Below are 22,982 nucleotides of genomic sequence, written 5' to 3' on the forward strand. Positions count from 1 at the left end.
TTACCTTCATTGGCTTTGACAAACAAGCTAGAATCTACAGGTGTTACTGAATAACCACTTTTCGTTAGAAATTCAGCAATCTTACCATACCACGCCCTAGGTGCTTTTTCAATCCGTAAAGTGCTTTTCGCAGCTTACACACATATTCAGGATGATCTTGACTCTGAAAACCCGTTGGTTGGATCATGTAGATCTCTCGATCTAGCTCTGCATGAAGAAAAACATTCTTCACATCCATCTGCCACAAGTTCCAGTCTTTGTTGGCTGCAAGTGCAAGTAAGACTCGTACGGTTGTAAGTTTCGCCACTGGACTAAATGTTTCATCATAGTCTAGTCCATACTGTTGAGAAAAACCACGAGCTACCAATTGTGCTTTGTACCTCTCGATTGACCCATCTGGACGGCACTTTATCTTGTAAACCCATTTGCAAGATATGGGTTTCACATCTTTTATCTTTGGTACAATATCCCAAGTTTGATTTTGCTGAAGTGCATCGATCTCTTCTTTCATAGTTGTCATCCACTCAGAACTCTTTGATGCTTCTTCCAACGTCTCAGGCTCCGTTGCTTCTTCAATTATGGCTGTATTGGCATATTTGGGATTTGGCCTTCATATTCTTGTTTACCTTCAGAGTTGAGATTGTGGAATTGACTCTTCTGTTTCACTAGGCCCACCTTTTTCATTTGGCTGTTGATACACGCCAGTTTTCCAAGGATTCTAAGTCTCTCTTTGTTCGATATCATCGCCATTTGGATCTTCTGATTCATCTGAACTTGTTTGAATTTGAACAGCATGCTCCCCCATCTTTTGTTGTAGTTTGTCTCCAAATTCTCTCAAATCTGACAACACCTCCTTCTCTGAGGACCACCAAGAAGATGCTTCATCAAATACCACATTTTGTGACGTGTAGCATATTCTACTAATTGGATCGCAACATTTCCACCCCTTTCTCTGGCTGTCGTATCCCACAAAAAAAATCTAACAGCTTTCTTGTCAAATTTGCTCCGTAAATAATCAGGAACAAACACATAACATACACAGCCAAATACTCAAAAATAGCTAACTATAGGTTTTATGTTCCATAGTTTCTCAAAGGGTGAAACAAATCCTAACCTTGGTTGAGGAAGTCTGATGATCACAAAGGCTGCGGTCCTCATTGCTTCAGCCCAAAACCTTACAGGTACGTTCTTTGCATGTAGCATACTTCGATAAATTTCTGCAAGGTGTCGGTTTTTTTCTTTCCGCTACACCATTCTGTTGTGGCGTGTTGGCACAAGTGTACTGATGATGTATTCGACATTCCCTTAGGTATTGAGAGAACGCGTTTGATCTATATTCTCCTCCGTTGTCTGTGCGCAAGCAACATATCTCCTTTCCCACTTCTCCTTCAGCTGAGTCTCTGAACTCTTTAAACTTTGAGAATGTGTCATATTTTTCTTTCATAAAGAAAACCCACACATACCTGGAGAAGTCATCAATGAATGTTACCATGTACCGCATACCGCTAATTGACTGTTGCTTCATCGGTCCAAACACATCAGAGTAAACCAACTCCAACGGTTCTTTTGTTTTAAACTTCGACTCGTCATATGGTAATTGGTGTGCTTTACCATACTGGCATCCCGCACAGACCGTGTATGTTCTCACGTCTAGTTGAGGAAGCCCCTTAAGCATCGACTTATTCACCATCACACTTAGCTTGGAATAGCTAACGTGACCAAACCGCATGTGTCATAGATCTAATGTCTCATTTTTCCTTGTCCTGTCTATATATGCAGACTTTGCTGACATCATATAGATTGACTCCAAACGTCGTCCCTCCATTGTTGGTGTTTCTGAGATTTTGACTTCACGATAAACCTTCACGTCTTGGGGACCAAATAAGACATAATGGCCTGATGATGTTAATTGAGCCACAGATAGCAAATTTGTCTTCATTCCTGGGACATGATAAACATCTTGAAGTTGCACCTGGTTAGAATTATATCGAGGCGTAACTACCGTCTTACCGATGTGAGTTATCAGTAACCTTGAATTGTCAGCTGTCACCACCACACGACCTCCATTGTACTCAGACATGTTTTTCAACTTCTGTTTATCACCCGTCATATGATTTGAGCAGCCCGAATCTACGATCCAATCATTCTTGTAGTCAATCCGTTCTGGTGTTGTTACCATGAGAGCTAATTCTTCTTCCTCCGTAGCAAATAACGCTTCAGCATCACAACCATCTTCATTATTCTCCTTCGAACTGGAAGTAGCAGTATTACTTTCAACAGGCTTTTTCTTGGTCCAACAGTCTTTTGCCATGTGGCCCATCTTCCCGCAGTTGTAACACTTGCCATCGAACTTTCTACTATTACCGCGATTCTTGGAAGCTCCCCCTGAATGATGGCCTCCCTTTCCTTGGTAAGTTTTCACCTTGTCACCATCCTTTTTAGATCCAATGCTAGTATACCGCTGAAAAGTGCCTCTACTTTTGCTGGTGTAGAGCACTTCCTCTTCACCCTTCAGCGAGACTCCTCCCATTTGCTTGGCCATGGCTTCTTGACCTACAAGCAAATTTTCAAACTCAACAAGCGATGGTTGTGTCGGCCATCCCTGTATAGCAGCAACAAACCCTCGATATTCGGGTCTCAAACCATGGATAATTATTCTTTTTATTCTGGCTTCCCCAATAGCAGCTGTCGGATCTAATTTTGAAATTTCGCGACATATCGACTTCACCTTGTGATAGTATTGGGCAACCGCCATGTCGCGTTGCGCCATTGATAGAAGTTCATTCTCGAGAAGTTGCAATTTTGTATCATTCCTCTTCAAAAAGAGTGTAACAAAAGTGTCCCCATGCTTGCTTTGGTGTTTTAGCATCCCGGATGTGCTCCAGTATTTCTTCTTCAATTGTGGTTTTAAAGCAAACATTGCTTTGCCTACTTTAATTTTCCACTTTCGCAAGATTCCATTAGCATCTTCTGCCACCGGTTTTGTAACTTCTCCACCACCGACAACCTCTCAAATGTCTTGACCTTGTAAGTATGACTCCATACATGTTGCCCATGTGTTGTAGTTTTTGTTGTTGAGCTTCTTGATTCCTCCAACTACTTGAAGATCACCCATCTTAACGGCAAGGCTTTGACTATACCTAACAAGCTTGAGTAACAAACGTGCAGAATACTAAATTACTCTAGATACAAAGAAGCCTCACAAGGTTTGTAATAACCCCGACAATAATCTCAAAAAATCTTTTCTGATGTGGAAGATCAGTTAAAAACTGCAGCCACAGAGCATACTTGGAATTTCAAGAGACCTTAAAAACGTGGCTCGGATACCAATTGTTGAATCAAAATAGAGTAAAAACTCTAATTGATCGAGAAGAAGAAAAACTCTCTTTAGAATAATCTCACAAAATTGCAAAAAGTGAAGAACTCTTAAGAAAGCTTTCAAATTCTTTATATTAAGCTTTGATTGTTGGATGATAAAACTCAAATACAAGTAGGGTATTTATAGGTTACAAGAAACAATCTAAAACACTCATTAAAATAATCACAAAATAATCTAAACCATTGAAATTAAAACATGAGAAAAATATTTAATTTTCACCTAACTAAATTGATGTAAGCAATGACATCAATACTAAATTGATGTAAGCAATGACATCAAATTAATTTAGGTGTGAACTTATTTAGGCTAATAAAAATATCCAACTCTGTTTTTAATTGTGTCTCCAGATCAACCAAAGAGTCAAAATTTCTCTGAGCCAAGGCTTTATCAATGCCTCTCAACCAAGCCAACAACCTTATCTTTTTAGTGCCAATAATTCCAAAAGAATCACGATTCCAATCTAGGAGTTTATGTTGCAAAATAATGAAAAATAGTGTTGTAGTATTATAATCTAAAATTTCGTTTCAATAATAAAGTTAAAAAATGTGAAATTAAAATAGAACCTGTAATCGGATGGAACTGAATAAATAGAAGAAGAGTTTTGTTGAGACCTGAACAAACAGTTTCCTTAAGACAGATTCGTTTTCTCCTCGGTGCTTTGAGTAACGTTGGACGTCAGTCTCCCAGAATACAACAACAAACGTTCACAATAGTAAGCACAACCGAAGTGAACAATTGAACACAATCTTTGTCTTTATCTATCACCGAAAAATGACTTTGGAAGAATCGGATAATTGAAAGGAAAGTATTTGAAAGAAAATAGTAAAAAAGTTGTATTTTGAAATGTGTCACAACTTAGCCTTTATATAGGGAGAGGAATTTATATTGAAAGATTAAGACCTTTAAATGAAATGACTTAATCATTTCATTAAAAATTATAATCTTTTGATCAAAAGGTTAACATGAAAATACATGAATTTTGGGGTGAAATTAAATAATTATTTTTCATGAAAAGACTTAATTTATTTTTCATGAATAGTCATGATCAATTCATTCATATTTTTTCCAACAATTTATTTTGCAGGGAATCGAGATTTTGAATTACATTCCCTATCCTTGACCCAATTCTCAGACATCGCAGTCTTGAAATCCAAATGTTGTTATCAAGCAAACACAAATTGAAAGGTGGATTACCTCTTCGCGGAGGATATAATTCTGTACGAAGCAAGATCGGTCGATGATCAGATCCCAAACGATCCAAGTGAAAGACCGTAGTATCCATAAATTTCTTGAGCCAACCTGATCAAACAAAACACCGATCTAGTCTTTGGTGCAGTGACCCCCGAGCCCACGTGAACTGAGGACCCCGATATCCAAAATCGATCAAACCACAATCATCCATAAAATTAGCAAACTCTTTGCTAATTCCCAACCTACATTCGGATCCCCTCGTTGTTTCTCCTGGGAAACTATTGCATTAAATTCTGCCCCAACAAGCCATAATTGATCGTTGCCAAGATTATGATTCGAGAGCTATTACCACAAGCCTCGTCGAAGCGAGGCTCTCGGGTTTGCATAGACCACTGTTACAAAAATCAAAGACTCCATACCAGGAACTGCCACAGATACATGAATAAATTGGTTGGATATACATAAGATATCAACAACCCAATCATACCTCCAAAGGAGCCAAATCCCTCCACTGAAGCCCTGAGCTTCAACACGGAAGGAATGAAGAAATCTGAAACGATAAATAATTTTATCCGTAACACAACCACTAATTCTTATTTCAAGAAGTGCAACAAAATTCAGCCGATTATCACGACACAATTGCTTAAAATTTCTCCGATACTGTGGACTCGCCCACCCCTTGGCTATTCCAGAATATACAAGTAACCATCAAGCTGACTCACAACGATTGGATGGCCACCCATCTCCAACAATCTGCGGGATCAAATCAGTATGGCCACCCATCTCCAACAATCTGCGGGATCAAATCAGTATCCTTCAACGGTACACCTGTGCCAATATCCTCAACATGCATTTCCATTTGAGTTCCTGTGATATCCATGTCCGCCTCTATTATTTCCTTTAGTGTAGTGGCCTACTTCCAATCATCTAGAATCGGTCGACCTGGGGCCTTGTATTGGCGTTATTTTTTAACTTTTAAACCACCGAGCTCCATGACCACCTGTCTTTCCACGAGTAGTCCACCCTGTCTGCTCACCTTTAGTTATCTCCAAAATTATTTTATGATTTAACATATTTTAATAAAAAATTTAATTTTTTCATAAATTTTTATTTTAGGTCGTTCCGGTGATCCTAACGTGACATCTTGGATCGGGTCACCCACATCGATTTATGGGTGTTATAGTCAATGAATTTTTTTATTAATTTAATATGTTATTTAATCCTTTTAATCAAAGTTATAATATTTATTTTGTAAAAAAAATTAAAAAATTAATCTCTATTATATAATTTAAAAAATGTAATATCTAAAAAATTATTTTAATTATTTAAAATTTACTATATAAAATTAATAGTGTATCTTATGTGACATCCATCCTAAAATTTTCCTTGTTTAACCCTTGTTTGTTTTTCCATATAATCATTTTTGCATCACCAACTACGTAGTAAACGATGATTGCCTCACGAGTCTAGTTTATCTCGATCACATACTAGAGTAACATGTCCTCTGAGGATTCCTAGAATAGTGGAGCACTATCACCCCTGCTTTCAGGGGCTTACGTGGAACTCATCCATCCGTCCATTAACCATAATTAAAGATAATCACAACCTACACGACTACATGCTAAACTGAAAAATCAACGAGATAATGCTCTCAAATTTTTTTTTTCACGAAATAATGATCTCGTCAAAATAATTGTTGAGATAGGGTGATCTCTACAGTCCCCATGTTAGTGTATGATGATAATATGAATGATGTATGCATAGATTAATATGAGTCATGCATGTGTATTGTGCGTGAGGTGGTTAGAGTTTTCTTAACAAACTCTCTCTCTTTCCTATAACGTCCTAACAATCTTTCCCTCTCTTTTTCATTTCATCATATGCTGTATAAATAGCCTTGTGCTACTGCTGTAGAAAGCATGATTTCACAAATGAATGAAAGCAGTAATTCATGGTTTCTGTGTGAGTTAGTTACTTAGCTATGGTGATATTTTAACATGGTATCAGTCGCCAGGGCTGGTAGCCTATTTTTTGCTTTGTCTTTGCTGCGTGTGGCTGTATTTCATGAAGATCTCCTCAGTTCAACATATTCCCAAGCAGGATGTGGTCAAGCTTTCTGAAAGTACTTACCTACTATGGAAACATCAGGTTTCTCTCATTATAGATGGTTATGGATTACTTCAATTCATCACGGATGAAGGTGGACCTCCTGTGACGGTTGCAACGGTGGAATCTGGAAATGTTGAGGACAGCTCGACGTCCACTCTCTATCAACAACAAGATAAGTTGTTGGCATCATGGTTACTTACTACTGTCAGCACTGAGGTTTTACCACATCTCACTGGTCTTACCTCTGCTATTTCCATTTGGAATACTATTTCACGATTGTTTGGTGCTCGATCAAGTGCCAAGGTGTCATCACTTTTACACAGTCTTCATTCTCAACGCAAAGCTGGCCAAACGGTGAATGAGTTTCTGGCCAAAGTCAAATCCATTTGTGATATGTTATGTGCTGCAGGAAGTCCGATTGCTGAACATGAGCAAGTTAGCGTTATTCTTACCGGTCTGTCCATGGAATTTGAATCAGTCATTGCAATTGCATCTCGTGATAATGTCTCTTTAGACGTGCTCACTGAAATGTTACTTGACTGTGAAGCTTGTCATAAGGCGTTTCTCACTGAAGGAATTTCAGCAAATTTGGTTTCTAAGTCTACATGTGAAAATAAGGTGAATGAATTGGAGGATTCTGATATCACTATTGTTTCAAAACAGAATGAAGTTGTGCGTGGTCAATCTAGTGGTCGTGGTCGAGGTCGATTTGATAATCGTCCTAAATGTCAGCTTTTTGGAAAATTTGGTCACACAATGCACAAATGCTATCATCGTTTTGATAGAAATTTCACTGGTGTTGATTATGGCAATCGAAATAATGAAGGGTGGAAGCCAGCTCAAGCTCCTGTTGGAAATCAGCAGTTCTCTTCAAATGCTCATGTTCTTAATCATGCAATGAGTGCTCCTTTTCCCTCCATAAGTGCATCATTTTCATCCCCTCCTGGTTATTATTACTCTAATCCTCATTTTATGATGCCTAGTCTAGGATCTTTCCATCAAGGGGTTCCTTGGTACCCGCCACTACCTACTCATGTTGGTGTGGATTCAGTTAAAAATTCACAAGTGTTCATGGCTTCTCCAACTGGCTTTGCCTCTACTACTTCATTGCCTCGACCTGCTGCAACAACCAGCAGTACCGATCCAGTTTGGTATCCAGACACGGGGGCAACACATCATGTTGCAAATGATTCATCGTTACTAAACACTGGTATGACCTACACAGGTAATCAGTGTCTTCAAATGGGAAATGGGGAAGGTGTGACAATATCTCATATCGGTCAAAGTTACTTGCCATCTAAAACAAAGCAGCTGATTTTGCAAAATGTTTTGCATGTTCCTGACATTAAGAAACATTTACTGTCTGTTTCTCAGTTTACTCGAGATAATGATGTCTTTATTGAATTCCATCCGCTTGAATGTTTTATGAAGGATGCTCGGACACAGAGTGTGTTGTTGAAAGGGAAGCTCACAGATGAAGGACTCTATCAGCTTTAATCTCCTAAGAAGCAAATACAACTAAATAATGTGTCAAAGTCTTGTGGCTTGTTAGACTTATGGCATAGACGACTAGGGCACTCATCTGTTAGTATGGTAAAAACTGTTATGAAAACTTGTAACGTTGCTTCTAATGAAAGTTCCTTGGCTTCTGTTTGCAATGCTTACTTACAAAGTAAAGCTCACAAGCTGTCATTCACTAGTTCACTCACTGAATACACAGCTCCTTTTCAACTAGTTGTTTCTGATGTATGGGATATGCCTACTATGTGTCCTTCATTGATGTATACAGCAGATTTACCTAGCTTTACTTGATTAAAAGAAAGTAGAAGTAATGCATTGCTTTCTAAATTTTTACAAACTTATTGAGGTGCAGTTTGGAGTTAAGATTAAGAGTTTGCAGAGTGCTGGTGGAGGAGAATATCAGTCTCTAAGAGGTTGGTTTCTAACCAATGGAGTCCAGCATCGACTCTCTTGTCCAAACACATCTGAGCAAAATGGCAAGGCTGAAAGAAAACATCGTCATGTGGTTGAAATTGGGCTGGCTCTACTATCTCAAGCTTCATTACCTTTGAAATTTTGGAGCTATTCTTTCATCTCGGCTGTGTATCTTATAAATCGCTTACCTACAAAGGTGTTAAATGGGAAGTCTCCATTTCAGGTTTTACACCAACAATCTCCTGACTATTCTATGTTACGAGTGTTTGGTTGTGCTTGCTTTCCTTTGGTGAGACCATTTAATCATCATAAGCTTGAATATAGATCCAAGCAGTGTGTGTTCCTTGGATACAGTCCATCACACAAAGGATATAGATGCCTTGATGATGCTGGGAGGATGTTTGTTTCGAGGCATGTCATTTTCGATGAAAACAAATTTCCCTATGATGCATGCAAGATGACAAATCAAGAACATGCAGACTCACATGTTTCAACGTGGGAATTACCCATTGTCTTTGCTCCACAGGTTCAAACTCAACAAGGATGTGTTGATACTACTTCATCTATGAATAATATGCAAGATGAAGAAGGTGCTGAAAGTCAGCAAAATCATGAAGTAAACAGTGGAGGAGCGACTGAAAGTCAAAATGCTCATGCAACTAATAGTGAAGATGCTATTCCAGCAGAATCGAGTTCCATTACTGTTCCAATTGAAACAACACTGCCACAGATAGATATGGGAGCTGATTGTAGCTCGATATTGAACATTCATCCAATGAAAACAAGGAGTAAGAGTGGCATTTCAAAACCAAAGATTTTTCAAGTCACATCATGGATTGATGAAGAACCACATAACATTAAATAGGCTTTGGCTAGTCCACATTGGAAGGTTGTTATTCAATAATGCTTTTCTGAGAAATAAAACATGGTCTCTAGTGTCATTACCAAGTGACAGAAGGGCAGTGCACTGTAAGTGGTTGTTTCGAATCAAAAGAAATGTTGATGGTTCAATTGCTCGATATAAAGCAAGATTGGTAGCAAAGGGGTTTCTTCAACAACCAGGTATTGACTTTCATGAAGTTTTTAGTCCTGTTGTTAAACCAGTAACTGTACGTGTCATATTGACATTAGCTTTGTCAAAAGGATGGCAACTTAGGCAAGTTGACATCAATAATGCTTTTCTCAATGGAGTGCTTACAGAAGAAGTATACATGACTCAGCCCCCTGGGTTTGAATTTGGTGATAAGAAACTGGTTTGTAAGTTGCATAAAGCCATATATAGTTTAAAACAGGCACCACGTGTGTGGTTTGATAGCTTGAGAAGTTATTTAGAATCTGAAGGCTTTGTGGTAGCCAAGTCTGATTCTTCTCTTTTTATTCGAAAACGTGAAAAGTGTTTAATGTATCTACTTGTATATATTGATGATATAATCCTCACTGGCAGTAATCCGAGTGAGGTTCAAATTGTTATTGATAAATTGCATGCAAAGTTTGCCTTAAAAGATATGGGAACTCTAAACTTCTTCTTAGGAATTGAAGTCAAATATGAATCAGGAGGATTTGTTTTATGTCAACAAAAGTACATTCATGAATTGTTACAAAGCAATGGATTTGAAAGGGCAAATGGCCTTCCTACGCCTATGGTTACAAACTGCAAACTTTCAGTTAAGGATGGAAATCCAATTGAGAAAGTTACTCAATTTCGCAGCATTGTTGGAGCTCTACAGTATGTTGTTATCACTCATCCAGATATCGCCTTTGCTGTCAATCGTGTGTGTCAATTTATGTAAGCTCCTCTTGACACACATTTTCAGGCTGTGAAACGTATCTTAAGATACTTACAAGGAACGATTGACTTTGGTCTACGTTTCTTGGGGTCTTCTAGACTTTCCTTGGCAGGCTTTGCTGATGCAAGTTGGGGAGCAAATGTGGATGATAGACGTTCCACTTCTGGTTTCTGCATTTATTTTCGGGGCAACTTAGTTTCATGGAGTTCTCGAAAACAACAGGTTGTGGCTCGATCAACAGCTGAAGCAGAATATCGGAGTGTTGCGTGTCCAGCTGCTGAAATGGTATGACTTGAATCTTTATTGAGTGAATTGCACATTGTCTCTTATGGTAAACCTACTCTATGGTGTGACAATTCAAGTGCAGTTGCAGTTTGTGCCAATCCTGTTTTGCATTCTAAGTTTAAACATGTGGAGCTTGATCTCTTTTTCGTTCGAGAAATGGTTACAGCAGGGAAGTTACAAGTACATGAAGTTCCTGCATTTGAATAGGTTGCTGACGTTTTAACGAAACCATTATCTGCTCCCTTGTTTGTAAAACACAGACAGAAGTTGCTGGTTGTGCAAATCAAATGTGCAGGCTGAGAAGTTTACAAGTTTGCTGCTACAGGGAGAATGTTAGTGTTTATGCTGATTTAGAAAGGTGCAGAGTAAAGTAGTAAGGGGAATGTTAGTGTATGCTGATAATATGAATAATGTATGCATAGATTAATATGAGTCATGCATGTGTATTGTGCGTGAGGTGGTTAGAGTTTTCTTAACAAACTCTCTCTCTTTCCTATAACGTCCTAAAAATCTTTCCCTCTCTTTTTCATTTCATCATATGATGTATAAATAGCCTTGTGCTACTGCTGTAGAAAGCATGATTTCACAAATGAATGAAAGCAGTAATTCATGGTTTTTGTGTGAGTTAGTTACTTAGCTATGGTGATATTTTAACACCCCATGCAGGTTGCCAGGTGCTTTGGGCGACGTAGGTGTTGTGTTGATGTTAAGGTCGCCATGCACACCGTTGGGTAGGTCGCCATGCACTCCCGACATGTAGGTCGCCATGCACGCCCTTTCTAGGTAGATTTCAATTCGTAGAGTTGATTCTTTCCCATTTCTTTTGTTTTCTTTCGCAGGGTGATAACTGTGAATATGCACATTTGTCATGACAATGCGGTTCTAGATATGCTGATTGGCTGGATGGAACAATTGTACAAGTACCAGGATTAATTGATTACCTAAAAGCAAACTTGGCCCACTGGAAGAATAAAATAATGAGCAGAACAAACATATTTCTGCTGAGAGTTGGTTTCCAAATACCACCACAGTGGGAGTGCATGGCGACCTCACGCATGCAGAATGGCGTACATGGCGACCTAGACATCAACACACCTACGTCACTTGGAGCACCTGGCGACCTGCATGAGGACTGTAGAGTTCATCCTATCTCAGCAATTAATCTGACGAGAACATTATTTCGTGAAAAAAAAAATTGACCATCTTTAAATGCAGTCTGGTAAGAAGTACCAGATGAGCTTGTAAAGAGAGAAAAAAGTTCATAAGTGACCTACCAGATGAGCTTGTAAAGAAAGAAAGAAAGTAGAAGAAGAATGAGGTTGGGTTTTTGGGACTAGGAATAATGGGAAAAGCCATGTCGATGAATTTGCTGAAGAATGGATTCATGACGCCAGACAGAATAGTGATTATCCTGTAGGCTAGCTCCGACAGACGATTCACAAGAGAAAATTCGCCCAAAAACCAGAGAAAAAAGTCTCTAGGGTTTAATAAAATATTATAAAATCAATAACTATCTCAAAAGCAGTCCACAAGCCGGACTGTTATAGCAAAAAAAATCGTCTTTATTCGAATTTTGCCAAAAATAGCAAAAATCGTATTTATTCGAATTTTGCCAAAAATATCAAAATCCCGAAAATCACTCTAAATTGAAATTCGAAATAAAATAAGCAATCTCCCAAAAATCCGGTTTAAATCGGATTTAAATTGACTTCCTAATTAACAATCGAAATATTACCATAAATAGTAAAAAATAACTAAATCTAGTGATTCGGAGGGGAAAACGGCAGAATTTGAGGTTGAAAAAAAGGCCACATGGAGCGTAGCTCGATGTGGAGAGCGTGCGCGTCGAAAAGAGCTTTCCGGATTGGGGTCTTATGCGCGATTCTGACACCTGTAGCCAAAGTTATGGCCAAAAGACTGAAACATACTCAAAACGACCCCAATAAGGAACATGTCACAATCAATTCCCGCCTTTGCGCTGATCTGCCAACTCATGGTATCTCAGCGCCATCAACGTGCAATCTGACAGCTCAGCATCATCTGTCTCGGATCCCCCTGCATCAATTCAAGGTCACTGTCTGGAACAGAACTCTTTCTAAGGTACTCTTCTTAGGAAATATTATCATCAATCAGTTGTAGACTGTTTCCATTTTGGGATCTGATTGATGGGTTGGTGTTTGTTTTTAGTTTTATGAATTTGCTGTCTGATCCAGCTGCAGCTCTTTCGGTAAATATAATTTTTGGTATAACATGTTCGACCATTTTGAGTCTCGATAAACTGTCATTACAACAAAATATGTATTTTGGTGATTGCTTAGGTTGTTTATGATAAAGATGGTGTCCTTGAGCAAATTTGTAGCGGTAAAGGTTACATAGACATGTCGACAGCCGATCCAAAGACTTCTTGCAAAATCGGTGAGGTTATTACTTATTAGATACTCTTTAGTACTTCATAGACTTGATTCTTGGTGTTTTGTTAGTGTTGCAAAGAAAGTAAATGTCTTCTGTTGAGATATGGCAATGACAGTCAAACAATGCCATGTTCATTCAATCTTTTTAGTGTGTGTTTGAAACTCGTGTTTGACGAATATTCAGACAAGAGTACGGAGATACGACCTTCGAAAGATCATTCGATACATAGAAAAACTCGACGCTACAAGTCTGAATAAGTATTCTATTTGTTAATTATTGAAATGGTGCCAATGCTATTATGTTACTGTTTTGCTTTCATGATAAAAGTCCAAAGAGATTTTAGAAAACATTGTTTTTAAAGCTCCTTGCTGGAGGATTCTAATGAAACAAATATGATTTATTCTTTGGTATTCTCATATTTACTGATATCAATGAATGAATCTACTCATTTTTGGCTTCTGTGGGATATCTATAGGCGATCACATCAAATGATGGCCAATTCCATGAAGCCCCTGTTTCTGGTAGCAAACAACCTTCAGAAACTGGTCAACTGGTGATTCTTGCTGCCGGAGACAAGGTAAATTGCTCGAGTAATTTTTTATATCCGTATGTGACGTTATAAAAGAAATGGTAAAATAAACTTTGATAAATAATATTTTACCGGAGGATCTTATCTAAAAGAAACACATACGAATCAAATTGGATTGCGTCAAACAGTTCATACCCATTGTGAAATTCTTTGTATTACTAACATTCCCCCACTAAAACAAAAGAATTCTTTTGTAAAACAAGAAATTTGAAGCTAAAACGTGAGAAGAGCAATATCGAGATTAGTTGCTTAAACACTAGTAAATGTATATGGAACTAGTACATAGTGATAATGAGTAATTATTCTCTTAGATAAGTGAACGAATCTTGAACTTTCTAAGATTAGAGTGAACTCATAACACACAATTAACTCCTCCATCCACTGAAGTCCTCGATGTGTCTACAAAGTATATAAACAAATGTATATATATAGCCCTCTTTTCCCAAGAATCTAGTAAGTGTAATAGAAAAACAACCTTACGTTTTTTCATAGAAGGTGGTTAATCTTTCTCACTTACATAGGTTATTTTATCAGGTTTATTTCAACATAAACCACCTAAAATTGGCATATGAACAATTAAGAGCTTTTACAATCGTTCATCCTCGCAATAGGTAAGGTGAATTTCTTCAAGTTCATTTATAAATGAACCACTTAAATTCTGGGATAAGAAATCATTAAGAATAAATATTCCATCTCATTAAGAATAAATATTCAATCTCATTAATCGGTGAATTCAATATGTGTTTCTCACTAGGATCACCTAAACTCTTAAGTTTGAATTTATTAAGAGTTTTAATAAAACTCATCATCTCTATCGGTAAGTTCATTTAGTCCTCCGCGATTAGGACTATTCACTCAACACTGGGTTATGAACTTATTAAAAATATATATTCAACAAAAAATGGGTAAATTCATCAAGTCTTTCTCACTAAGATCACTCAAAGACTTGGCTATGAATTTACTAAGAACAATTAAACTCATTTTGTGCATGTACATTATTCGTCATAGGGGTAGATAGGTAGAAATGTACACTATGAGTTTTTCCATGGTTCGTTTGACCATATTGAACTTAGTTATCTAAGTTGGGTATTCATTATGAATTCCTTAATCAATGGGCTTTTAAACCTATCCCCTCAACGAATCAAGAACCAGTTTTCGACTTTAACTATTAGTAAGCAGATCAACTAGGTTTTTGTCCAACTTTAATCATCATTTTAAGACACCCCACATTTCTAACATTTTAAGATAGAAATAAATCAATAAGTGTCTTGAATAACATGTAAACAAATTCTTTTGCACATTTACTCATTCATACTTGAGTAAAGTTTGTTATTAGTTTTAACCATAAAACTCTATTTTAACAAACTCAAATATTATGTACAAATGATTATATTCTCAAAATTTTTGAGAAGTTACTAATCATTAAGATTAGTTTTCATAATCTAAAACAATTACGAAATTCTTTATATCTTATTTTAGTCCTCCACGAATTTGTTCATTCAAAAAGAATTTTAATTTTTCCTAATTCTTTATATGGAGTGTTTAGGAAATTATGAATACTATGAGGAGTTTTCAACTTTTCCTAACAACAGGAAAATTATCTCAAGTTTACTACAAGAGATTTAATACAACTCTTGAGATAAACCATCTCTTTTTCTTTCCTTTACTTAGAAAAAAAATTCAAAAATTTTTAGTAGTTGCAATCAATCTTTTAGTAGCTACTATCAATCTTTTAGTAGCTACTATCAATCTTTTAGTAACACTAATGTCTATCATATTCTCATTCATATTATTTAATAGGTTAGCATTAAAGAGACCATCACATATTTTATTTACTATGACTAAATTTAGTATTCTACTCTACCAATTTAATCTCCACTCTTTTAACTTTTGCACTTAATTTAAAGAATTCTTATCTTGCCAGAGTATTTTATAAATTTGAATAGTAAGCATAGTAATGAACAATGCATTGTGTAGGTTTTTAAGAAAGAGAGGTGGTGCACTAGGCACGCTTAAATACCTCTTTCGTAGAACTAATCCTAGACATGCATTTCCATACTATCACATTACTTTCCAATAAATTATTTATGAATTTTTTTCATTCTTTAGTAAAGGTGTCTTTAAAAATTATGCTTGATATTTCACTCAAAATAGTATTTTATTAAGTGTACATATTTTTGGGCTCACTACTACCTTAGCCTTAGGCTTAGTCATTGTAATAGTGGTTTGTTTAAGTCCATAACATTTCCACTAAGAATTAAAGATTAACTTAAAGGCTCATTTGTTCTAATTCATGTATTTATAAAGCATGAGTTAACGTAACAAGTCTAAATAATCTAATCTCACATGTAGAATCATAATTCCCAAATAGATTTGTTCACTCTCATCATGCGTGCAAGTTCAATCTTGGCGTCATCTTTATCCAAAAAAGACCCAAAATCTAGGATGACAATCACTTCATTTGAATTAACATCTCTCTTGAATTTGTTAATTTTGTACCCAAATGAAGATTTTACACTGCTAGTCTAAAAAAATGACTTACTAACCGTAATAGATAATTAATAGTAATAAATTCTTATTTTCTCAATCATATCTCTTTATTACAGCTTTATCAGTTCTGTTTTCAACTCAAAATGATCTTTGAAAGATAAATATATAATTGTCATGTTACCTTTACAAATTTCTCGAAAGAAAATATTAGTATGATAAATCTAAATTAAATTAACAATTTTAAAGCTAATCTTAACTTCATTGTGTAATACAGTGAAACTCATAAACCGTCATTAAAACGTGACATAATAATTACGGTCTTCCATCATAATATAATGCAGTAATTAATACCATTCTTGCATTCTCCTTCGTTTCAATTCAGCCATTAAAGATAATTAATCCTAATTAAAATATATCTTTATATTCAAACGTTTATATGCAATTAATTCCATCTCAATTCAAAGGCATAGCATAAAACGTCTGCATTATTTTGCATTAAAAACCCCACTAAAGTCCATTAATTTGTTTCGATTATTTACTAAATTAGTCGGATTTCTTTATTATTATAGCAACCATCTTTATTCACAAACCATAGTCCTACCGGATCTAATAGCCACGCTTGAACTCAGTTAGACATCATATTCTTGAGTTCTATGTTAACTGCAATATAGAATAAAGTTTAACTTGACGATTTGTGCATTATCATATCAAAGCATCATCGTTTAGAAATTAAACTAAAATATTACCAGTCACCGGTGGCCTTCAATTTGGATACAAAGTCGCATTACTGATATCGTTAATGTTTGAGCAACAATATAAATTCGTTTTTAAATTGTTAGAAAGTAGATTACTGTAAAACGAGATATTAATACTGACTGAAAAAATATAAAATTAATTATATAATTAAAGAACTGATTAATCGTGTTGTGGTATTAACCACGACCTTAGAAGCGAATTTATCCTAATGTGTGTAATCACTACAATAGTCGAATGACTCCCGAAAGATGGAGTGGACTTAGGTGGTACTATTCTTCTCTCATCTCAAACAACAGTCAGAATAGGAAGAGTGTTTCAAAAGCAAACAATTGCTTAGAATATTTCTCTTGAAGTACCGTATGAAATAAAAAATTAAACATCTATTTATAGGCTTAACATAGGAGTAAAATGGTAAAAGATCCAATAACAGTTACAAAATAATTAATTGTCATGACATTATTATAATAACCATAAATTATATTAAATATTTTGTAACGGTTATAACGGTAAAAATAGACTGATAAATAATATTTTATCAGGAGGATCTTATCTAAAAGAGACACATACGAACCGAATTGGACTACGCCAAACAATTTATACCCAACGTAAAATACTTTGTATTATCTACAGGATGATGGAGATATGGCTGTATATAAACTCTCAAAGTACATGGAAAAACTTTATGGTCATAAACAAAGGTGCATTTAAAGATGCTTGAAAACGACAGCTTCACAAATTAGGGGATAACCGAAAGCTTTATGGTCATTTTTGGGTTTCATTTATATGATTTTCTTGAATTTTTAGTGGTTATTTATTAAGGGTTATATTGGTTTATTCTAAGGATAATTGAAAGGTTTTTTTATCATTTTTAATTTGATTCAAAATAAAGGAGGTTTCTTATGGTTTCTTTAATATGTATTCATAATGAGGGGTTTTTAGTGTTATCCACGGGATTTTGTTAGGGTTTTATTTTTTTATACCTTTATAATTGTTTCAGTGAGGGATTTTGTTTGTTTGTATGTATATGAAATATGTTTTTTTATGGTTCATTAGAATTGAGTTATTGTACATATAAAATGCTTTTTTAAACCTTTATTGTCATGTGATTGTATACCTTTTATAATATGTTTTTTCTGATATTGTATGCTTCATATTTTATAAATATATGTAAAATGTGTATAATAACAATAAGATTCAATAGTGTATAAATACAATAAGATAAAAATAGTATGTATAAGCCATATATATAAACATTATGTTTAAATATAGTATGTGTAGACACCATATTTCGTCCTTATTGTATAATGTATATATTATATAATATAATATATATATATATATATATATTATTTACATATTTTTTTCTTTTTATTTTACAGGCCCAAACAAAACAGCCCCAAAACCCGTAGCCCAATAGTGGTTCAAGTGCAGTAACCCGTTACATCTGTAACCCAGTAACACGCGACCCGACGGGCAGACCCAGACTCTAGTGGAACCCGACTCGATCCGGCCCAGATCTAAATGGGTTAGGTCTTTTCGAACCCTAGCCAAGAATTTATCGTCAGCGCCGCGCTTCCACCTTTTCGAAGACCCATTCCTCACGCAACCATCGTCGGAGATTTCAGCACTCACAACATCAACAAACAACAAGCAAGTTAGTCCCATGGAACTCTCAACCAACCGAAAATTATAGTCTCAATAGGAGTCTAAAATAGATTTTTTAGCATTATAAATAGGATGTAAATCAAACACAAGAGGGAGAGGAAAATACTAGAGAAAATACACAAAAGTTTCTGAGCAATCGAAGCGAAAAAGTTGTCAAAAATTTCGAAACCCATTTGAAATAAAAGATACATTTTTTATCTTGTTTTGTTGCCCATCTCGCTTGAATGATGCTTCCATTTTTGCTTTTGTTTGTTTTTTAACCCAAATGAGGGTGGCGTCGATGAAAAAAGGGGGAAGGATTATAAACTTTCAATCTAGATCTAGCCTCCCCGAGGTATTTTTTTTCTAAAAAACAACCTCATATTCGAAGAGATGGAATAAAGAGCTTTTAAAAAAGTACAAAATTTTTTCCGACCACCACCGATGAACGACGGCTTGCGAGGCGGTGGTCGGCCAGAATCTGGAAACCACGATGGTGTTCTTCGTTTGATGAAGAACACCCTATGAACAATTGAGAGAAAACAAAGGGGGGGCTTTTAATCAATTTTGGGGTGTTTTAAAAATGAAACTTTGTTTATGGGATTGGGTTTTATACCCAACCTGTGGAGCACCCGCCGACCTGACCCGAGGATTACTAGATCCGTTTGTTTTTTCATTAAAAAAGGGAGAATTATGTTTTTGGTCCCCCCTGTTTTTTGAATATTTTATTTTGGCCCATTTCATTCAATCTAATCCCAAATTTCCTTTTAAATTGGCCCCAATTTTGATTTTATTTCAAATTAACCCTCTTATTATGATTATAAATATTTTTATAAATTTATTTTTATCTTCTTTATTCTTTGTTTTTAATATTTTTATTTTTGGTTTATTATTATTATTATTTATTTATTTATATTTATTATTTTATTTTATTCTTATTTACTTATATATTTTTATTTATATATGTGTATATATATATATATGTATGTATATTTTACCTTATTATTATTATTTTTACCTAATATTTTATATATATGTATTGTATTTTTTTTTATTTTTTTTACTTATTTTATTAAATACTATATTATATATATATATATATATCACCTCACATTTATTAGTTAGGGCCCCCTCCTCTTTTTTTCTTCCTTCCCGTCATCTCTCATTCACCAAACTTTTACTTTTTTTCCCTTTTCGATGAAGTGATTATTTTCTTTTTTTTATTATTTTTTTCTCTTTTCTTTATTTTGTTTGTTCTCATTATTTTTTTTAAATACCTATTAATTTATATATATTTTTACATGTTCAGTTTTTATTTTATTTGTTTTTTTATCCTTTCATTTTCATTTTATATGTATATATATATATATATTTTTTTCTTCTTAAATTTTTTTCTATTTTTTTCATTTTTATGTTTGTTGTATTTCTGTTTCTGTCTTCCTTATTTGATTATTTCTTTCATTGCTCCTTATTTTTAGTTTTGGTTATTAATTTTATTTTGCCTTATTTTTAGCTTTATTTTTATTTATTTAATTTTTCTTTTTTATTTCTTTATATTTTTTGTTTATTATCTCCATATTGATGCATTTTTTACCTTAATTCGATTATGTGCTTCATTATAAGTCTAGTATTTCTATATTTTAAGGGTCTTCGTTTAAGTCTATTAGATGTAAGTAATTTGGATCAATTTTTACCTTTTTTTTAATTTAACTTTCAATTTTCGTAATTAAGATAACTTGAAATTAAGTAGTACCGAAACGGCGGTTCAAGGATGGTAACCCTTCCTTGACTGTAACCGACTCCCAAATTCGACATATCACTGGTAAGATGCAGATCATGAAAGAAAAAAGGTATCCGATCAACCCATTTGTTCTTAAAATAAATGATCGGTGGTGACTTTAATAATTTAATCCAAGTCGAAGCCCAATTCCGGGCCCACCTGAAAAACGATTCCCACAGCTTGGCGACTCCGCTGGGCACAAGGTAAGCGAGTCAGGCTATGGTAATTTCCAGTTGTTTTTTTAATGAAAAGTGTAAGTTTAAACTTTAAGGTAACTTTTCGATCCTTATTACTTACTTTTGATTATGGTTTTCAAATAAATAGTTGTACTGACGGTCTTCTTTAAATGATTTCAACCTTTTAAGTTTATTTTCATATAAGGCTCTATACTCGAGCTCCGAACCCTATTTAAGTAGGGGTAAAAGCGACACTCTCGTGAGAATTTATTCTCTGTGTGGGCCTAGCAAGTAACCTTCGGGATTCATATATCTTATGCTTTCGTGTGAATTTATTCTCCGTATGGGCATAAGGGAATGTATCCTCTCGAGTTTAACTTAGTACATACAAACTTGTAATGGGCTTAGGACTAAGGATCTGGCAAGCCCAAGGGGGCACTAGCAAGGAGAACTCGGGTACCATTTTTTTTAGAACCTAAACCGAGAGATTATAGGGAGTTAGAGCCCTCCCCAAAGTCTCATTTCAAACCATAGGCTATTTTGAGTTCATTTTCTACCTTATTTTATGTTCAAAGCATGCGAACTAGAAATTTATACGGTTAGGACTTGTGCAAAACCAACTTACGGACTAGAGATCATGTCCGGGTAGGAATACTAAGCATATGGGGTAGATATCATGTGGGGTAGGACTTTTATTTTCATCATTGTTTTAATTATTATCCTTACCTCACTAATTCTTTTCATTTTTGTTTTCTGTCATTTTAATTTTCATAATTTGCATCATTAAAAAACGAGGTGTTGATCCACAAAAAAACATGTTCGTTAAACGTAAATAATTTGCATTAATGGACAAAAGGGTTATAATACAAGAGATGAAAAGCTCAGAAGTCCAACTATGGTTAGAGAATACTCAGGATGAACTGGGATTTACATTGTGCACATCGAAAGTCAACTTTTTTGAGTTGGTAAAAGTTGAAGGGGCAGAAGAGAAAAAGGTTATTGACCTGGAGAGTCTCTTCAAAGACAACAAGAACAAGATGGCAAGGCGATAGTTGAAACTGGAGGCCATTGTTGACAAATTCAAGAAGCAAGTAGATAAACTTCGGATAGTTCCTATCGATGGAGGGCTCCAATGGCGCTTTTATTAGGAACAGACTCAGCAAAGAGTGAAATCCAGAGATGCAGTCATTCGAGACTTTTTTGAGCAAGTAGCTTGTCTTGCACAGTTTAGCCAGAGAAGCCGGAACGGTTCGACAGGGTATTCAACCGATGACAGAAAAAAGGCGGAAGAAGAATCAACCTGTTAGAAACTGTTCGGAGTCTAGAAGAATATACCTTTAAAATATTTTTGTCTCTTAAGAAGTAACATTTTTGTCCCCAATAAGGATTATTTATAATAACAGACACATTTTTTGATCGATGCCTTGAACATTTCATGCATCATGCATTCTTGCATATTTTGCATTATCTTTTCTTCTTTCTCATTACATCCACATTAACTAACAAGAGATGTCTAATAAAAAATGAACATCGAGCTCATTCAAAGCAAAGGCAATTAAAAGAGAAACATTAAAGGCAAATTGAAGTTACTTGAAGCGTGTCTGTAAGAAGATCCAAAGTAATGAATGAGATACTAACGCGTGTTAGTAAGATTGAGAAAATTCAAGAGCAACTCATAAAAAACCAACAGGAGATAATTGATCAAGCAAGAAGATTTTAGGATGAATCAAGAGAACAAATGGCTAAGTTGATGGACATGGTAAATATTGTGATCCGTGGAGAGAAGCCACTACTGGATCCCATTTTTTATGGGACTATGAATGATGGTGCTGAAACTAAAATGACAATGACCAGAGGACCTGTAAAGGAGCCAGATACTTCATATCAGCTTCAAAAACCAAATGTGGTTGTAGAAGGTTCCACTGGGCCAACAATGGATGAGGAGCTAACGAGGGATGAAATTTCCCTTGTAAGAGATAAGTTTCACTCAAAGAAAAGAGTCATAGAAGATGACCAAATGTTAACCAAGAAAGCTAAAAATGATCAACCTCTCATGATTAGAGGTTCTAACCCTTTGCAATCATTCAGTCAGGACACTCAAGTTCTATCTATAAAGTTATTGCCAAGTAGCCTATCTTTTTGGGGACTAGATGAGAAGAAAAATAAAGTGCAGGGCTTTCAGTTCCCTCCCTTCCATTTTTTGCTTGAAAAACTACATTAAAAAATACTCACAGTCAGATTGCTTACACCGGGATATGTTCAGCCACAGTGGCCCCCCGAATGAGAAGTGGACATATAAGAAGATTCTTTATATAAGCCAGGATGGAACCCCAGTTCATTCCGTTAAGATTCCTAGCAACCCTGAGGATATTTTAGAACAAGCAGTTCAGGGGTGCAAGGTAGAAGAAAAAGGGATGAAGTCCAAAACTCGAAAGTCATCGATTCAACC

The 22,982-nt window shown here is 35.4% G+C and overlaps 1 protein-coding gene across 1 annotated transcript; it reads left to right on the plus strand.

Moving 5' to 3' along the window:
• The first annotated feature begins 11,726 nt into the window (after positions 1-11,726).
• Positions 11,727-21,585, plus strand: LOC120183049 (glyoxylate/succinic semialdehyde reductase 1-like). Its single transcript, XM_039187845.1, has 7 exons — positions 11,727-11,825; positions 11,993-12,066; positions 12,750-12,821; positions 12,874-12,913; positions 13,005-13,106; positions 13,574-13,675; positions 21,448-21,585. The coding sequence occupies exons 1-7, from the start codon at positions 11,727-11,729 to the stop codon at positions 21,583-21,585; spliced, it is 627 nt and encodes a 208-aa protein (XP_039043776.1).
• Positions 21,586-22,982: the final 1,397 nt, after the last annotated feature.

The sequence above is a fragment of the Hibiscus syriacus genome, unplaced genomic scaffold, assembly GCF_006381635.1.
Source record: "Hibiscus syriacus cultivar Baekdansim isolate YM2019G1 unplaced genomic scaffold, ASM638163v2 tig00112738_pilon, whole genome shotgun sequence".
In the NCBI taxonomy this organism is placed as follows: Eukaryota; Viridiplantae; Streptophyta; class Magnoliopsida; order Malvales; family Malvaceae; genus Hibiscus; species Hibiscus syriacus.

Coding starts and splice junctions, on each gene's coding strand:
- LOC120183049 (XM_039187845.1), top strand. CDS start 11,727: ATGGCGACCTCACGCATGCAGAATGGCGTACATGGCGACCTAGACATC. Junction 12,822..12,873: donor AATATTATCATCAATCAGTT/GTAGACTGTTTC, acceptor GTTTGTTTTTAG/TTTTATGAATTTGCTGTCTG. Junction 13,107..13,573: donor CTTCTTGCAAAATCGGTGAG/GTTATTACTTAT, acceptor GGATATCTATAG/GCGATCACATCAAATGATGG.